The 16,410-nt window shown below is 46.2% G+C and overlaps 1 protein-coding gene across 1 annotated transcript in view; it reads right to left on the bottom strand.

Moving 5' to 3' along the window:
• PKHD1 (PKHD1 ciliary IPT domain containing fibrocystin/polyductin) overlaps positions 1–15,875 on the bottom strand; it is a 369,527-nt gene extending 353,652 nt beyond the window's left edge. Inside the window, exons 1-6 of the mRNA XM_074947443.1 lie at positions 15,626–15,875; positions 13,637–13,783; positions 12,242–12,319; positions 10,622–10,766; positions 9,243–9,342; positions 3,343–3,400 (exon numbers count right to left, since the gene is read on the bottom strand). Coding sequence (XP_074803544.1) covers positions 3,343–3,400; positions 9,243–9,342; positions 10,622–10,766; positions 12,242–12,319; positions 13,637–13,688 — 433 coding nt within the window. The 5' untranslated portion in view covers positions 13,689–13,783; positions 15,626–15,875. The remainder of the gene's footprint in view (positions 1–3,342; positions 3,401–9,242; positions 9,343–10,621; positions 10,767–12,241; positions 12,320–13,636; positions 13,784–15,625) is intronic.
• Positions 15,876–16,410: the final 535 nt, after the last annotated feature.

The raw sequence follows: 16,410 nt of genomic DNA, 5'->3' as shown, positions 1-16,410 counted from the left end.
ACTTAACCACATGCTTAACTTTGAGCTGATGAGTAGCCCCATCATTATTCAGGAAAGCATTTAACCCCTGCTTCCCATTAGGCATGTGAATTTCCATTAGACTATCTGCAGGATTAAAATTAGGCATGTTCTTTAGCACTCCATTGAATTGGGGCCGTTAATGCAGTACTGAGACTGAATAGGTAAAAACCACAACAAAAGTCCGTGGGTCAAAATCTGCTCTCTTTGCCCTTAACTCCAGATTAACACCATTGATTTCAGTGGGCACATTTCACTTTTACACTGGTGCAACTCAGATCAGAATCTATCACCATGCATATGAATTATGAGCTGGAAAACACGGTTATCCCTATTGGACAGGTGATTGAACTGAGGCAGAGAGAGGTTAAAGGACAGATTTTTAAAGGAATTTAGGCACCAAGTTGGATTTTCAAGTGTCCAGGGCCCAGATCCTCAAAGGTATTTAGGTTCTGAACATCTATTGATTTCAGTGGAAGTTGGAAGTCTAAGGGCCTTTGAGAATCTGTGTCTGGGTGTTTAACTCTAAATTAAATCAATGGGATTTAGGCACTAGACACTTTTGAAAATCCCAGTAGGCTCCTTTCTGCATCTTTAGCGATCTAAACACTTTTAAAAATCTGTCCCTAAATGACCTGCACAAGGCCACCCAGAAAGTCTACGGAAGAGCCGCAAATAGAACCCAGGAGTCCTGATGGTCAGTCTTCTGCTCTGAACGAGACAACACTGCCTCCCCGTTACCTCACCGAGGTCAGCGCCAGTAGGCCTGCGCCAGGTAAGTACGTTTTGCATCACGCATTGGTGAAGCATGGCTCATCAAAGCCCTGAACTTCTGCAAAGGGCAGGGTCAGCTCAAGGGGTCAGAATCTGGCTTTTGTTCCCTGAGGGCCAGCCGGCTGTTTAACTTTGCAATAGATATAAATTGCAAAAGGACAGGATTGTTAACTTCTTGTATCAATATGACCCTAACAACATTTACTCCTCTTCTCCCCTGGCTTTTGATTGGTAACTTCAAGGACTTTTCAATGAAGCAAGCGGAATGGTGTGGAAAGGAATTGCTGAAGAGCAATTCCTGCTTTGAGCAGGGGGTTGGACTAGATGACCTCCTGAGGTCTCTTCCAACCCGAATCTTCTATGATTCTAAGAGCAGGTTTCTGGTGTTCTCAGCAGCAACTCATTCTATAAAAAGGGTGGGAGAGGAGGCAGTGCAGGGTTCACACACTGGAGGAGATAGACTTTGGAGGCGGGGTGACTCACCATAACACAGCTGCAGTCATTAGAACAGGTACAGGGTCTGACATCCAACACAGATCCCGACAGTGAAGGATCACTGGAACTGGGCTTTGTGTGTTTAGAGAGATTTTTAGAGGCGCCTAGGGGAGTCAGGAGCTCAATTTCCACTAAATTGCCCTGAGACTTGGACACTTAACTTTCAAAATCCCAGCTCAAATAAAATACATTCAAATAAAAGAACACACAGACACTAGGGGCCAGATTGACAAAGAAATTTCAGTGCCTAAAAGATGCAAATAGGTGCCTAGTAGGATTTACAAAAGCACCTAAGTGAGTTAGGTGCCTAATTTCCATTGACTTTAAATGGGAATTAAGCACCTAATCTGTGTAGGTGCTTTTCTAAATCTCACTAGGTGCCTATCTGCATCTTTCAGCACCTAAATACCTTTGTTAATTGAGCCCTAGGACACTTGCTTTCAAAGCACTTCAAAGTCCAAAACAGTAAATTATACTTAGATGATCTTCCAAAGTAGCTCAAAAATGTCAGTGGAATTATGGCACAAAGAGACCAAGTCCCTGAATCCATAGCTCACTGTCAGACAAACCACCAGTGAGATACACATGCCAAAAGAGAAAGTCATAGACACCTGAAACAGACAAGCATCTATTCTGATCTGAAGTCCTATACAAGTGTTTACTTCCTCCTGCTTGACTCTCACAGAACCAGGCTTGGGCTTTGTCTACCACTTTTTTTTTGCTGATTGAGGCCCTGATCCAGATCTGCTCACGCAAAGCCCCTTTAAAGTTAGTGAGACTCTGTGTGGGTGCAGCGGTTTGAATGGGGTTGCAGAATCAGGACCTAGGACTTTAATCCCTTTAAAACTAATTACCTCCCCCCCCAAAAAGGATCCAGGAGATCACCAGAAATACAGATAACCAAGGCATGCACTATTGTTCTACAACATCCTCCTACTCAAACAGCCTTGTGCAAAGGCAGTCAAGTGCCCCACTCCTACAGACACCAAATGCAAGTGTTACCCACTAGTCACTGCATGCTACTAGGATTGCCAACTTTCTAACCACACAAAACTGAACACCCCCACCCTGCCCCCTGCGTCACCCTTTCTGAGGCCCCGCCCATGCCCTGCCCCTCCTCCAAGGCCCCGCCCCCACTCGCTCCATCCCCCTTCCCTCCATCGCTCGCTCTTCCCCACCCTCACTTACTTTCACCGGGTCAGGGCAGGAGGTTGGGGAGGGAAGGCGGGTGGGCAGGCTCTGGCTGGGGCTGCAGGCTCTGGGTTGGGGCTGGGGCTGAGGGGTTCGGAGTGTGGGAGGGCGTGTGGGCTCTGGGGTGGGGGCTCCAGCTGGATGTGGGGCCAGGGATGCAGGACAGGGCTCTGGGCTTGGCCAGGGAGTTGGGGGGCCAGGGGGCTGAGGGCTCCGGGGTGCGCGGTGGTCCTGGCAGCATTTACCACGGCTCTGAGGAAGTGTTCGCCAGGTCCCTGCAGCCTCTAGGCGCATGGGTGGCCAGGTGGCTCTGCGCGGTGTGTGCTGCCTTTACGCCCGCAGGCCCCACCCCCCACAGCTCCCATTGGTCATGGTTTCCTGTCAATGGGAGCTGCGGAGCCGGTCCTGAGTATGGAGGCAGTGCATGGATCCTCCCTGGCTGCCCCAGTGCCTAGAGGCTGCAAGGACCTGGTGGCCGCTTCCTGGAGCCACGTGGAGCCAGGGCAGGTAGGGAGCCTGCCTTCACCCCAGGTCCTGGCTGTGTCACCGATCGGACTTTTAACAGCCCGGTTGGCGGTGTCAACGGGAGCCGCCAGGGTCCCTTTTTGACTGGGCTTTACGGTTGAAAACCAGACACCCGGCAACCCTACATGCTAAGCATCCTCTCTGTGCCTGATCCGGAGAATATGAGTCTTACTAACTATAGAGCCTTGACTTCATAGCTCAAGCTATAGTAGCTCATGCTTTCAGCTCTGTAGATGCCTAATTTAATCCCCAGTGTATCAGCTAAAATGGCAGCCCTTGCCCGGAAGATGAAAATATGTAACATCAAAGCAGTCTCCATTTTAAAGGAAGATCCCTTACCTGGGACGCCAGATGGTGGATTAATTTGGTAAACCACAGGTGTCTGTGCAACAGAAAACTGCAAGAAGAATTTTGTTGTTAAATAAACAAGCTTCCACAGCAGCCCTACAAGATCTGATTATGCATCATTCGCAACACAGCTGGCAACCAGCATTTCAGACACACTTATTTTGGGACTTGTCTTTAAAGTGCATTTCTACTCTGATGAGTGACTATGTAAAACTGCCCCCTTCTTATAGGCAAATTTGCTCCCAGTGTGTACTGAGTCAGATCTGCCCATTTTAGTGATGACAATAGGTGTCTACTGCTGGTTACTTCTGCTAGCTCTGCAGAACCAGCACAGCGAAGAGAAGAGAGAGCTGCATTCGTCTCCATCTTGTGCCTCACCAATAAAACTGTTATTAAGTTGCTAATCAGTTACACCGGTGCATCCCCACTGAAGGCAACAGGTCTGTAAAGGGGTCACCAAGGATCTAATTCAACCTGCAGGATAGAAGGGCAATATGATCTCATGCTCCAGAACATAATCTGATTGTCAAGTTTCCTTCCCCACTCTGAACTCTAGGGTACAGATGTGGGGACCTGCATGAAAACCTCCTAAGCTTACTTCTACCAGCTTAGGTTAAAACTTCCCCAAGGTACAAACTATTTTACCCTTGGACTTCCACTGCCACCACCAAACTTTATCTGGGTTCCTGAAAAAACGTAGTTTGGAAACGTCTTTCCCCCCAAAATCCTCCCAACCCTTGCACCCCACTTCCTGGGGAAGGTTTGGTAAAAATCCTCACCAATTTGCATAGGTGACCACAGACCCAAACCCTTGGATCTTAGAACAATGAAAAAGCATTCAGTTTCCTTACAAGAAGACTTTTAATAGAAGTAAAAAAGAATCACCTCTGTAAAATCAGGATGGTAAATACCTTACAGGGTAATTAGATTCAAAACATAGAGAATCCCTCTAGGCAAAACCTTAAGTTACAAAAAAGAGATACAGACAGGAATATTCATTCTATTCAGCACAGCTATTTTCTCAGCCATTTAAAGAAATCATAATCTAACGCATCTCTAGCTAGATTACTTACTAAGTTCTAAGACTCCATTCCTGTTCTGTCTCCGGCAAAAGCATCACACAGACAGACACAGACCCTTTGTTTTTCTCCCTCCTCCCAGCTTTTGAAAGTATCTTGTCTCCTCATTGGTCATTTTGGTCAGGTGCCAGCGAGGATACCTTTAGCTTCTTAACCCTTTACAGGTGAGAGGATTTTTCCTCTGGCCAGGAGGGATTTTAAAGGTGTTTACCCTTCCCTTTATATTTATGACACTGATCATTGTAGAAGTTGGAAACTAGGGCCAGATTATAACTCTGGGAAGAGAGTGGAGATCCCAGACACAGCCCCTCTGGAGTGGAGAGCATTCCTGGCAGCCCTAGTCTTTCCCTCAGTGCTCCTGAAGTCCTATGTCTCTGCCTCTTGAGCAGTGTCATTGCATGCAGGAAGGTGTCACTACAGTGTCTCTCCACTAGGGCACAGTCCCACATGTTTCCTCAGTGCATTGCATTGCCCAGTTGACCACGGGTACCATGGTACAGAGCTGAACCAATCATTCTTAGCAAAAAATCGAATCAATGAAATTTCTCTTTCTGCTCCTCATTTGTTCACGAGCAGCCTGAGATTGTCCCGAATTTCTTTGTACCTTCACAATTGCTGGCTGAATCATTTCTACAAATGATTCCGGGCCTGATGACCATTTGTAGCCAACGTCTGCAATCTAAGCATTAGTTTTGATTGGAATTACAGCTCACATGGCATCACTTGTTTTACCTGAACGTAACTCTTAGACTCAAGTTCCTGGTGTGTGAGTTTCAGTTTGAAACCCTGCTGTTTTCTGTGAATATTACTGATGTTTGTAGCATGCCTATCTGTTGCTCTGGGGGTTGTTCTCCCATATGCAGTTAACACTCCCTGCAAGCATTCCTGCCAATTCACTCCTTCTCTAGACTGTTCTTGGAAAGCAAACATAGGAAGAATGAATACAGAACCAGCTCCTCCACTGGGATAAACTGTCATTGCTTAAGTCACCTCCAGCCAAGGATCTGGCTCCCAGAGCTTTACACAAGCCAGTATCAGCGGAGTATTGTGGGAGGTATTTACCCTTCTCCAACTGTAGAAAGGAAGGGCTGGAAGGAACTCCAAGAGGTCCTCTAGTCCAGCCTCATGTGCTGAGGCAGAATTAAGTGTATCATGGGGGGTTTTTTGGCTCCTTCTGCGGCTTCAGAGACTGTATAGCGTTAAGAGTCGGGATACTGGATTAGATGGACCAATTGCCTGATCTGATCTGACAACTCCTGAGTTCCTAGAAACGTGCAGCATTTGGGATTTTCATGAGATGTCATCCCAAAACTGGACAACGTGTGAACTGCAGTTTCAGCTTCAGTAGTCAGAGCATGGTAAAGAAGCCTATCTTTGTGTTCTTGGGAGGCAGTGGATAGACACTGGATTGGGAGGCTGGAGATTTGGGTTCCGCACATGGCCTGCTGTGTGACTGTGTCCTAATCACTTTGCATCTGTGCCTCACTTTCCCCATCTGTAAAATGGGAAGGATGATACCTATCTCACTTCGTGAAGCACTTTGAACTCTCCAGATGAAAAGCAACATGTAAGAGCTAAGAGCCAGCTTCACAAAGGTATTTAGGAGCCTCGTGGGATTTACACTGACTGTCAGTGGGAGGTAGGCACTTTTCTAAATCGTACCAGATGACTATCTGCATCTTGAGGCACCTAAATACCTTTGTGAATCTAGACCCAAGTATTATTAATGGGCTAAAGTAAATCCTGATTCCATTTACATCACTGGCAAATGCCTATTGATTTCAATGGGACCAGGATTTATCCCTATTAAAAAGTAAGTGGCCCTCCTACACTCTCATTCTCTTGCCCCATGCCCACTATCTCTCTCTCTCTCTCAGATCCTAGCCATCTCTCCCTCTCCTTTCCCGACATGCACTTATATTCTGGAGTCAAGCACTCGGAGTATCCCCTTGAGCAGCCTAAGACCTGGCAGAGCCGGGGTCAGACTTTCCAGGACTTCACAACATTGATTCCATCTGAGCTGTCATGTGACCCAACATAGCTTTGCACTCTCTGATAGATTCTGGCCTCTGCCTCCCTCTCGGGCTGGAGACATGGCAATCTAAAAAATTCATGAACATTAGCATCAAGCTCCCTTCATGCCAGTCATCGCAAAGGAGAGAGATCAGCACCGGCCCACAGCCAACCAGACTGGCTGGAGCAAGGAGCGGATTAGAGCAGCGAGGCAACAGCCACCAGCTGATAGGAAAACCTTCTGTGAGCAGTTCAGACTTGTCACTGCCTGCAGCGGGTTTTGCAGTCTACTGGAGAGGCCAAATTAATTTTTTAATACTCATGGCTCACAGGTTTCCAGTCCCAAAACAAAGAGACGCATTGTGGTTTATTTCGCTTGGAATGTCTCTCATTAACAGCATCCCCTGGTGATTTTTCATCAACTCTCTAAGCTAGCTGAACCGCCCAATGACTTGTATGTGTTAATGTGCCATTTGCTGAAAACTTCAGGATCTCCTGCTCACTCCTGGAAAAGAGCTAGACAGGACTGACAAGCACAAATGGGCTCGTTCTCTCGCAAACAGCGATGGCTGAGGGTCCTGCTCTGCCAGGGTTAAGTGATCTCTGTAACCCTAGAATAATTTTAAACCCATTGCTCTTATAAATCCTGATCCTGCACCCAAAAGAGTCACTGGTGCTTTTTTTCATTGACGTTAGTGGGAGCACAATTGAGGGTTTTAAAAAAGGAGCCAAGTGGAATCATCCTTATTTTACAAATGGGGAACTGAGAAGGTAAAATGACCATTGCAGGCTGCCACAGTAATTCGCAGGTAGCGATGGAAAGAGAACCCAGGAATCTGAGCCTTCTTCTGCCCTTCCCAGAGCCTCCATTGCTGCACTGGATATGCAGAAAGACAAAACACGGCATAATGCATCTTCGTCTGCATTTCCTGGCTTCACCCACAAGTGGAAACACACCCCGAAAAGTTCTGCTGGAGAGGGGCATTTTTAGCAACCAGCCAGGTGCTCAAGTTATTGGGATAGAATATGGATTAATTTGTGTATTGGCAAAAGTAGCACCGGTCAGGCCTTTGTATGAGCCTTCTCACCACCAAGGCAAAGCCGGGAGAGAAGGGGGACAGTGATCATGAGGCCCGAGTCTGATTCTATGTCCTCTCTGATATGCTGAGGTAAGGGTCTGTGAAAAACAGGAAGTCTACCCATATTTGACTTCTGGTGTGTGTATGTGTGTGTGTGTGTGTGTGTGTGTGTGTGTCAGGGCCCACGAGACTGCAGACTCTGCAAAAACACATGTGTATAACTAACAGCTTAAATAGGGCTTGCTTAATGGTTTTTCTTTGATTGACATGCTGTTGACATAATTGTAGCAGTTACTAACATAAAAGGGGTAGACAGGTCTGAGGAATTTGTATTTGATCTTTTGGATATCTCTTGAAATCCAGTGTGACAGGCAGGTCGCTGGCCACTTGAACCTTGTCGTTTGACAACTCGAGACCCCTCCAGATCATGGGTAACTATTTTTTGGGCGTGATCTATAACCTATTATGTTTGTATGTGCTTGAGACTAAATAAAGCAAAGACTTTGAGTAAAGGCATTCTCGTGAAAGTGCTGGAGACTAATAAAGCGAAGGCTTTAAGTAAAAGCATTTGATTGTGTGTGATTTATGCCAGCCCTATAGGAGACAGAGATGCTGCATCTCCCTTGGTTTATTTCCTGATACCGCCTTGCAGAAAGTAAAGTTACCGAGAGCTTTGGCTTTAGGGAACCCCAGGTAACACTCCCAATAAGGCCAAAACTCACAAAGAACTGCAAACCTTGAAGGCAGAGCTGATCTCAAGATTTCCAATAGAATTTCAGAGTGACAAAGTTCAGAAATATCTGGATACGTGCCACGGGGAGCAGTGCCTGACTGCACCCCTTCCCTGATGAACCCATGGTTTTGGTATACCGACCTCTTGGGTTATCATGGGCTTCATGCCATAGCCCATAGGCCTAGCTTCCTTTATTATATTCACTGCCTTGCCTTCAGTTCTACATTTATTATATTTAGCAGTAATGCAAGGAACCTACAGGCCTGTACCCTCTAAGACATTAGCTTTAGGAGCTAGTACAAGGCTTGAGGCCTATGAACTTTGGCACAGATAACCAGCTCAAGGGTAAGCCCTAGCTACTGGGGAACTGGAAGTAGAGTGTGTAGAGGGGAGTTTTCTCCATAATGACATCAGCCAGCCACAGGAACACGAGCTAACATCAGCTTCTGGATAGAACATTCACAAATGTCTAACCACAAGAGTGTCATGGCAACGAATTGACTTATATAAGTGGAGAACAATATTCTAAGGACACCTTGTGCGTGAAAAATTGGGATCGGATGGCGGGGAAGGGTAATAGGCGCCTATATAAGACAAAGCCCTAAATACCGGGACTGTCCCTATAAAAATCGGGACATCAGGTCACCCTACCTGGGAACCAGTGCTAGATTATTCCTCATCCCCTAGCACTTTGTCAGGGCTAGTTTTAAATGACTCAAGCAATAGCTCATCCACCTCTTCCCAACCTAGGAGATAGCACTGTCAGAATTTCCTCCCGCCCCAACAGTCAACCGAAGTTCTCCTGTCTCAGCACCCAGGGCTTTGGAGCTATGCTCTGGCTCCACTCCAGCTCCAGGCAAAAACCTGCAGCTCCACTGCTCCGGGCTCCAGCTCCCAAGTCCTGTCAGCATCAGTCTGTTACCCTGAGTTGCAACCCCCCTTTGGATTACCTTTAGCCATTTCCTCCCATCCCTCCTTGGCATTTACCTTGAAAGTGCAGTTGTCACAAGGCATCCCACCCGGGTTGCTGATCACCTGCCCATTAGCAATCACCTCCAGCTGGTACAGCCCCTCCTGCTGCGAGGACCTTCAAAGGAAACAACAGCTCGTGTGTTTTAAAGTAAAACATGGGCCAGATCCTCTGCGGATGTAAATCTGTGTAGCTCCATTGACTTTAATGGAGCTACGCCAACCTCACTGGTCACTCCTTAGAAGAGGAGAGGAGACACAAAACACCGAGGTTGACACAAATGAACAAGCACAGAACAGGGACGTGGGGACAGGGACAACAGAGTTAGAGGGGGACGTTGTGCCATAAACCCCAGACAAGGGGCACTGCTCCCCAGAAGAGGGCTCTCCAACCAGTATGACAGCCTGGCAAAGGACATAATAGCAGGTATAGCCTGGGCAGCAGCTGTGGAAGTTTTCCATTGCCAGCCAGCGTGCCCCAAATTGAACCTAGAAGGACCACCTCTGGGGGGCAAGAGTGGAGTTCAGCTGTCAGTCTAGCCACCCGAGTTGGATTTCAACACAACAAAACCTACATGTGTGGCTCAAAATACATGAGCGCCCCTTTCAGAAGTATTGTTCTTGCTAGCTTTAGAGAGCATACGCCCCAATTTTCAAAAGACTCCCAAAGCTTTGCTTAATCCCGCCGTGCCTAGGTGTGGGGATAATGAGTCTTTCACTTGGATTAAGAGCTTTTAGGACCAGAAGGGAACCTTTAGAGTCGTCTAGTCTGACCTTCTGCAGAACACAGGCCTGAGAATTTCTCCCCCCATGATTGCTGCAATGGAAGATTTATTCTTCCCACTACGTACGAATGCTACTGAGCCCAGTAACTTGGGGATGAGCAAGATCATATCCCTGAGAAAGGCATCTGGTCTTGATATAGAGATCTCAGATGATGAATTTACCACGCCCCTGGGTGAATTGTATCACTGATCAATTACGCTCACTACTGAAAATCTGTGCCTTATTTCCTATTTGTAAAAAGAAAAAAGAAAAGGAGTACTTGTGGCACCTTAGAGACTAACCAGTTTATTTGAGCATGAGCTTTCGTGAGCTACAGCTCACGAAAGCTCATGCTCAAATAAACTGGTTAGTCTCTAAGGTGCCACAAGTACTCCTTTTCTTTTTACGAATACAGACTAACACGGCTGTTACTCTGAAACCTGTTATTTCCTATTTGAATTTTTCTACCTTTCCAACCATTGGATCTTGATAGGTCTTTTATGCTAATGGTTCAAACAGTAATTGAAGCTAACACACATTCAGAAAACAACAAGAAAACGTCCTCACATGTTTTCCTACAGCATCTTCTGCCTAGAAAGTCATTTCTGAACCCCTTTATTAGAGTGCCATACCTCGTTTTGCATCTGATGATGGATAAATCGAAATATACAGGGTGGACATCACACCGTACCGGAGGCAGAATGGGATTCACTAGGGACACTTCCAGCGAAGACTCACTGGTGGGGTAAGTGAACTGTAACTGGGGAGATGTCAGACCTAAGCAATCCATTAATGACAAACATTTTGTAAGTGCAGGATCGTGACAACAACATATTAAAACGTTTACAGGGTGCAGTTCAGATCGTGTCTAACAACAGTGCCAGCCCCTAATCAAGGATTTTTAAACCAAGTGTGGGGCGTTGTCCTTCATATTAAAACACGGTTCATCTTCCTACTCAGCTATGTATCTTCTTTGGGGGTGAACTGCTTTTAGATACTTACCAGGCAACCTCTCCCATACACATTCTCTTACAGAGCATTCTGCTTGCACTGGGCCTGATTCTCCACTACCTTGCACCTTGGCATTTTACACCCCCTTTCCACATATTTTGCACGGTTATACATGACTAAGCCAAAATGTTCAAACTTGGGCACCAATGGCAGGCACCGAAATTCATATTTAGGCAAGCACAAATGGCCTGATCTTTCAGAGATGCTGAGGAATTGCAACTCTTCCTGAAGTCAGTGCTCAGCACCTCTGAAAATCAGGTCATTTATTTATGGCCTAAAGAACAGAGCACTGGACTGGGACTCAGGAGACATGGTTCTATTCCTGGCTCTGACACTGGCCTGCTGGGTGACCTTGGGCAAGTCACTCTGCCTGCTCTCTGCACCTCAGTTTCCCCATCTGTAAAAATGGGGATAATGATCCTGACATCCTTTGTAAAGTGCTTTCAGATCTACTGATGAAAGGCATATAAGAGCTAGGTAGCATTATTTATATGGATAATTTGGGGCAAGCAACTTTGACAATGATGGCCTATGTGACTAACTATGTTGGCAACTCTTATGATTTTATCACAAGTCTCACAATACAATTGATGGTTTTCTTAAAGCCTCTGCTACTGCAGTCCTGTGACTATACAAAAATCTCATCTTTCATTTTTGAAAAAGGAGTACATTTCTAGCTCTTATGATTTCAGAGAAAAGCAGGTCAGTGTTACTGAAGTGCACCCTAAATGCTCAAAATCCAGAAGGCAAATAAAAAGAACACAGCATTGATTATTTTTTTTAAATCTAATGATTTTTCATGATTTTGGGGGGGCTGATTGCTGTGTTGTTGTGTGGGGTTTTTTTGTTTTGTTTTTCATTTACAGTTGCCCATACCAGAATGGCAAATTAAGAACATAAGAACGGCCATACCGAGTCAGACCAAAGGTTCATCTAGCCCAATATCCTGTCTTCCGACAGTGGCCAATGCCGGGTGCCCCAGAAGGAATGAACAGAACAGGTAAGCATCAAGTGATCCATCCCTCATCCCAGCTTCTGGCAAACAGAGGCTAGGGACACCATCCCTGCCCATCCTGGCTAATAGCTGTTGATGGACCTATCCTCCATGAACGTATCTAACTCTTTTTTGAACCCTGTTACAGTCTTGTGTTTCAGAACACAGCTGACCCCTTGCAATTCTTCCAAGTACTCCATTTTATCCAATGATTTCCACCAATTACTAGCAGTCTCCTAAAACTTACCATCCAACGTCAGGGTGATCCATGTTCCTCCAGCAAGGCTGCCCTCCTGGGGTTCAATGAATAACTTTGCAGAAGCCACTGCAAAAATAACCCAGATACTTCAGGATGAAATGTAATACAGCAGCAGAATCAGTCGTGTGCAGCATGTATCTTTACAATGGCATTGGCAATGCTTGAGACACATGTCTGCATGGAAGGTATTTAAAAGGTTCACTAGCAACATGTTGCGACCCAAAGTATATCTTCCCTAAATAAACAAATCCCAAACAGCATAACTGGAGGAACTAAAATAGATTAGAAATACATAATATGTATACACACGCATATATAGAATGAATACAAATGTGAGGAGATATAAAGTCCAATGAGACATAAGCTCCTAGGTGCCCAAGACCCTCTTGAAAATGAGACTGACATCTAGGCCTTGCTATGCTGAGCTTACAAGCCTTCCTGCAGTCACTGCTTTGCCCAAGCTTTGCTCCACTTGTAGAGTGTTCTGTTCTGCAGAGGGATTGGTGATAATCCACTCTAGTTAAACCATGAAACATCCTCTTGGAAAACTATATAGAGCCCCTACGAGCAGATACAAAGGGGTCCTTGCCTAGTGGGACAGCCAAATGAAGGAGCTGTGTTCCACACCATTCAGAGATTCTGACTTGTGTTTAGCTGGATTTAGCAAACATAACGGAGGCTAGAAACTAAGAATGACGTCTCCTAGTTATTCACAGCATAGACAGCAATGGAGTAAGCTTCCCTCACCAAAGAATGACCTTATGGGACCACCTATGAACCGGAGAACAGTGCAGTTCCCATTCCAACAGAGGACATCGGCTGAGGCTATCAACAAGAGCAGTAGTTATAATGGTTTGAGAGATATGGACATTTTTCCTCTAGGAACTAGACTGGGATCCAAATATGTTTCACCAAAATCCTCAACAAAACCATCAAATGACAAAAACTTTTGTCCACTACTGGCCTGAGCTAAATTTGAACCAACAACCTAGAGGAGATAATCGTTCACTGTAGTGAGAAAAAAAAAAATCGCCATCACGTGTCCCAGCATTGGAGTATTGGGTAGGTGAAATATTGCACTGGACATTGCTGGTCCATGGTTGGGTCTGTAATACACAGTGTATAGAGATCACTGGCAAAGTGACACATTCTGTATAACAGCTACAGCACTGCATGAAATCCTGCATGCTACCGCCAGTGCCCCATGGCATCGAACTTCGTCCTTACCGCAAACCACTTCACAAGCCTCCCACGAAGGCAGAGCCCCTTGCAAAGCTGCTCCCAGCCTCCCAACAATCCCACTGCCTTCCCAGTGGCATTCGTTCCTTTGTCCTGCTGGCCCCATAGATAATTGTTTGAGAGCCCCTGCCTTCTAGCACTCACCTGCAAAGAGCAGCAGCTCCACGTTCAAAAAGGGCGGTATCAAAGTGTTCATCTCTGGCCCCGGACTTCAACTGCATGGGAGATTTTCCTGAGATCGCTCACATCTTCACAGGTCTAGCATGTGGCTTTAGTACCCGCGTGCCTTCGCTGTAACATAAAAAAGCCCTCTCTATTCCTCATTCACATGACAAGCCTTCAGGGCAGGCCATGCTGCTCTGAGTCATCGTTCTGCCAGGTAGGGAGGGCTGTTTCCTGAAATCAAAAAGAGCCTCGGCGAGAGAATCATTTAATCTCATTCACTAGAAAAGATTTGAAAAACACACAGCAAACAGGGCCGATAACAGCAAACGAAGCCTCATCACTCCAAGAGCCAGATCTTCAGGTGCTCAGCACCCAGGGCCGCGTTTTCCCAAGCCCTACTCCTATTTTGGCACCGAGCGAGGGACTGTCGAGAGTGCTTAAGGGATTTAGGCGCGCCCTTCCTTCGGAAGGGCGCCGTTAAACTCTTCTGGCTCTTCAGCACTCTGTGCAAAAAGCATCTGTGAGCTCAGTCCACCTCCTAGGGAAGGTGTCCAGGGTCAGATCCTCAGCTGGCACTGCCGAACGCCCAGCAAAGCTAATGGCGGGCACGGAGGGTCGCTTCCTCTGCTTGGCTGCTCCAGGAGTGCTGCAGTAAGGCTCTAAAGAGAGGCGTGTGCATAGGCTGCTCAAGAATAATTTTTTCCTCTCTGTACTCTCTGTTCCTACTGCAAAACAAGCAACACAACAGCCGACCAGGTGGCCCTGCGCACCACTGGTCACAGACTGCCAAAGGGAAGAACCACGGGTCGGACCGGCCAGATAAGCACAGTCCGTGTTTAATTTGTAATGAAAGAGGAGCTGGGGGGGGGGGGTCAAGCCATTTTTTTATATTCAGAACTGATGCGGGAAGCCCAGAGGTGCCAGGGCTATGACTTGCCAAGCCTTGAGGTGCCATGGCTCAGCCCTGGCACAAATTAAGCCCTGAGCGCAAGAGATACATAGGATTCTGCAGCCTAGGACCCGCTCTAGGAGCAGGAGAACTGTGGGATTTCACTCCAAGATAGGAAAAGGCAAAAGGCTGACACCTGAGGGGGGCACTCAGAAAGGCCACAAACGGGACAGAGCTGCGGTTAGACGGGGAAACCGTGACAGGCACACTGGAAACTTTAAGCCTTCTGCTGGTCCTATTGAGATCAACAAAGTGGATTGTTTGAATGACATCCCCCTTTCAATCCGGCAGCCATGCATGGCCATTAATAGCTTACAGGGCACTTCATCCCAAGGTCCCAACATGCCGCACACAGTTCAGTTAGTTCATTGGGTCTCCGAACATCCCTGCTTGAAGCAGATACATATTGTAGCCTCTCTTTTATAGATGTCACAGAGAGATAAGCATAGGTGCTGGAACTAGGGTGTAGCCACATCCCCAGCTTGAAGTGGTTTCCTTCATATACAGGGTTTACAGTTTGGTTTAATGGCTCTCAGCACCTTCACTATACACACTGTTCCAGCACCCCTGGAGGTAAGTGACTTAGTACAATGTCCCACGGTGAGTCTGTAGCAGAGCAGTGGCTAAAAATCATGAGTTTTGTAGCCGGCCCTGGTAGGTAAACAGCAGAAAGAGAAAACAGCCAGGTTCTCTCAACTTAAGTATACAAATGTTCAGGAATATATATTCCCTTCCCTCTGCTCCTCCTGCTTCCAGGTTCTGATGGAGATTAGATATTCATATGTGAACACTATAGTCATGGAAAACATCCACAAACTAGCTTGCTTCTATCTTTTGTGGTACGAGCTCTGCCACTTTACAATGCAATCAGTGGTTGATGGCTCCTCCTTACATTTCTCAATGAATGCAACTGCAATCACTACTGACCAGATTCTACAACCTGTACTCACAGTGACCTCGCATTTGAAGAGATACACAAAGACACACACACACACAAAGAAGAAGACAATACTGCTTACCTTTTCCTGCGTGCTTTTCTTCCATTGCTCAGATGAGAGATGCACACAGGTACCTCTGGTTTCAGAATAACTTTTCTGGTTTCACCCCTTTGGAACCTGACAGCTTGGTTCAATTTTGTTGCTGTTCTGGGACAAGGGTGTTCCAAGCACTAACTCTAATTGCTCTGCAGGTAACTGAATCACGTCGTGCTGTAACTTACCAGACTAGTTTGTGTGCAGGTTGGGTGCCTATCATAGTAAAAGCTCAGAGCTATCCATAGGGCAAGCTTAATAATTAACCTAAGCTCCTTATGCTATTAACCACTTTGCTCCAAGTCTTTTGTTAATGACCATGGGGAAAGCAACTTGGAATTTTTCTCCTCTTGAAATAGGATTTTATACGTGCAATGAAAACAAGCACATTTTCAAAATCAATCAATTTTGTATTTTTGTTTCTTTCCATTGCTTCCATATGAAAAATAAGCAACACATCAGTGTTCCCCAGAACACCAGTCAATGGAGTTGGAAGTAACTTTCATAACAAAACCCCCAGCCCAAGGAGCTTGGGGTTTTCTGGCAAACCTCAGTCCAAATTTGCCATGGTTTCACAAAGCATCTCTGAGTTTGCCAAGAATTTTAGCCAAGTTTCAAGCAAGGCTGGGGTTATGTTTATGGTGCCTAGTGAAATTTGGTGGTTTCTTGGGACTTCCATACAAAACCAGGTGTGGTCATAGAAGTTTTCATTAAGATCCACTCTGACGTTTTGGGCTACTGGTGCATCATTACCCACCCAAAGTAAAAATCAG

The sequence above is a fragment of the Natator depressus genome, chromosome 3 (assembly GCF_965152275.1).
Source record: "Natator depressus isolate rNatDep1 chromosome 3, rNatDep2.hap1, whole genome shotgun sequence".
In the NCBI taxonomy this organism is placed as follows: Eukaryota; Metazoa; Chordata; order Testudines; family Cheloniidae; genus Natator; species Natator depressus.
This window is presented reverse-complemented; position numbering and strand designations above follow the sequence as displayed.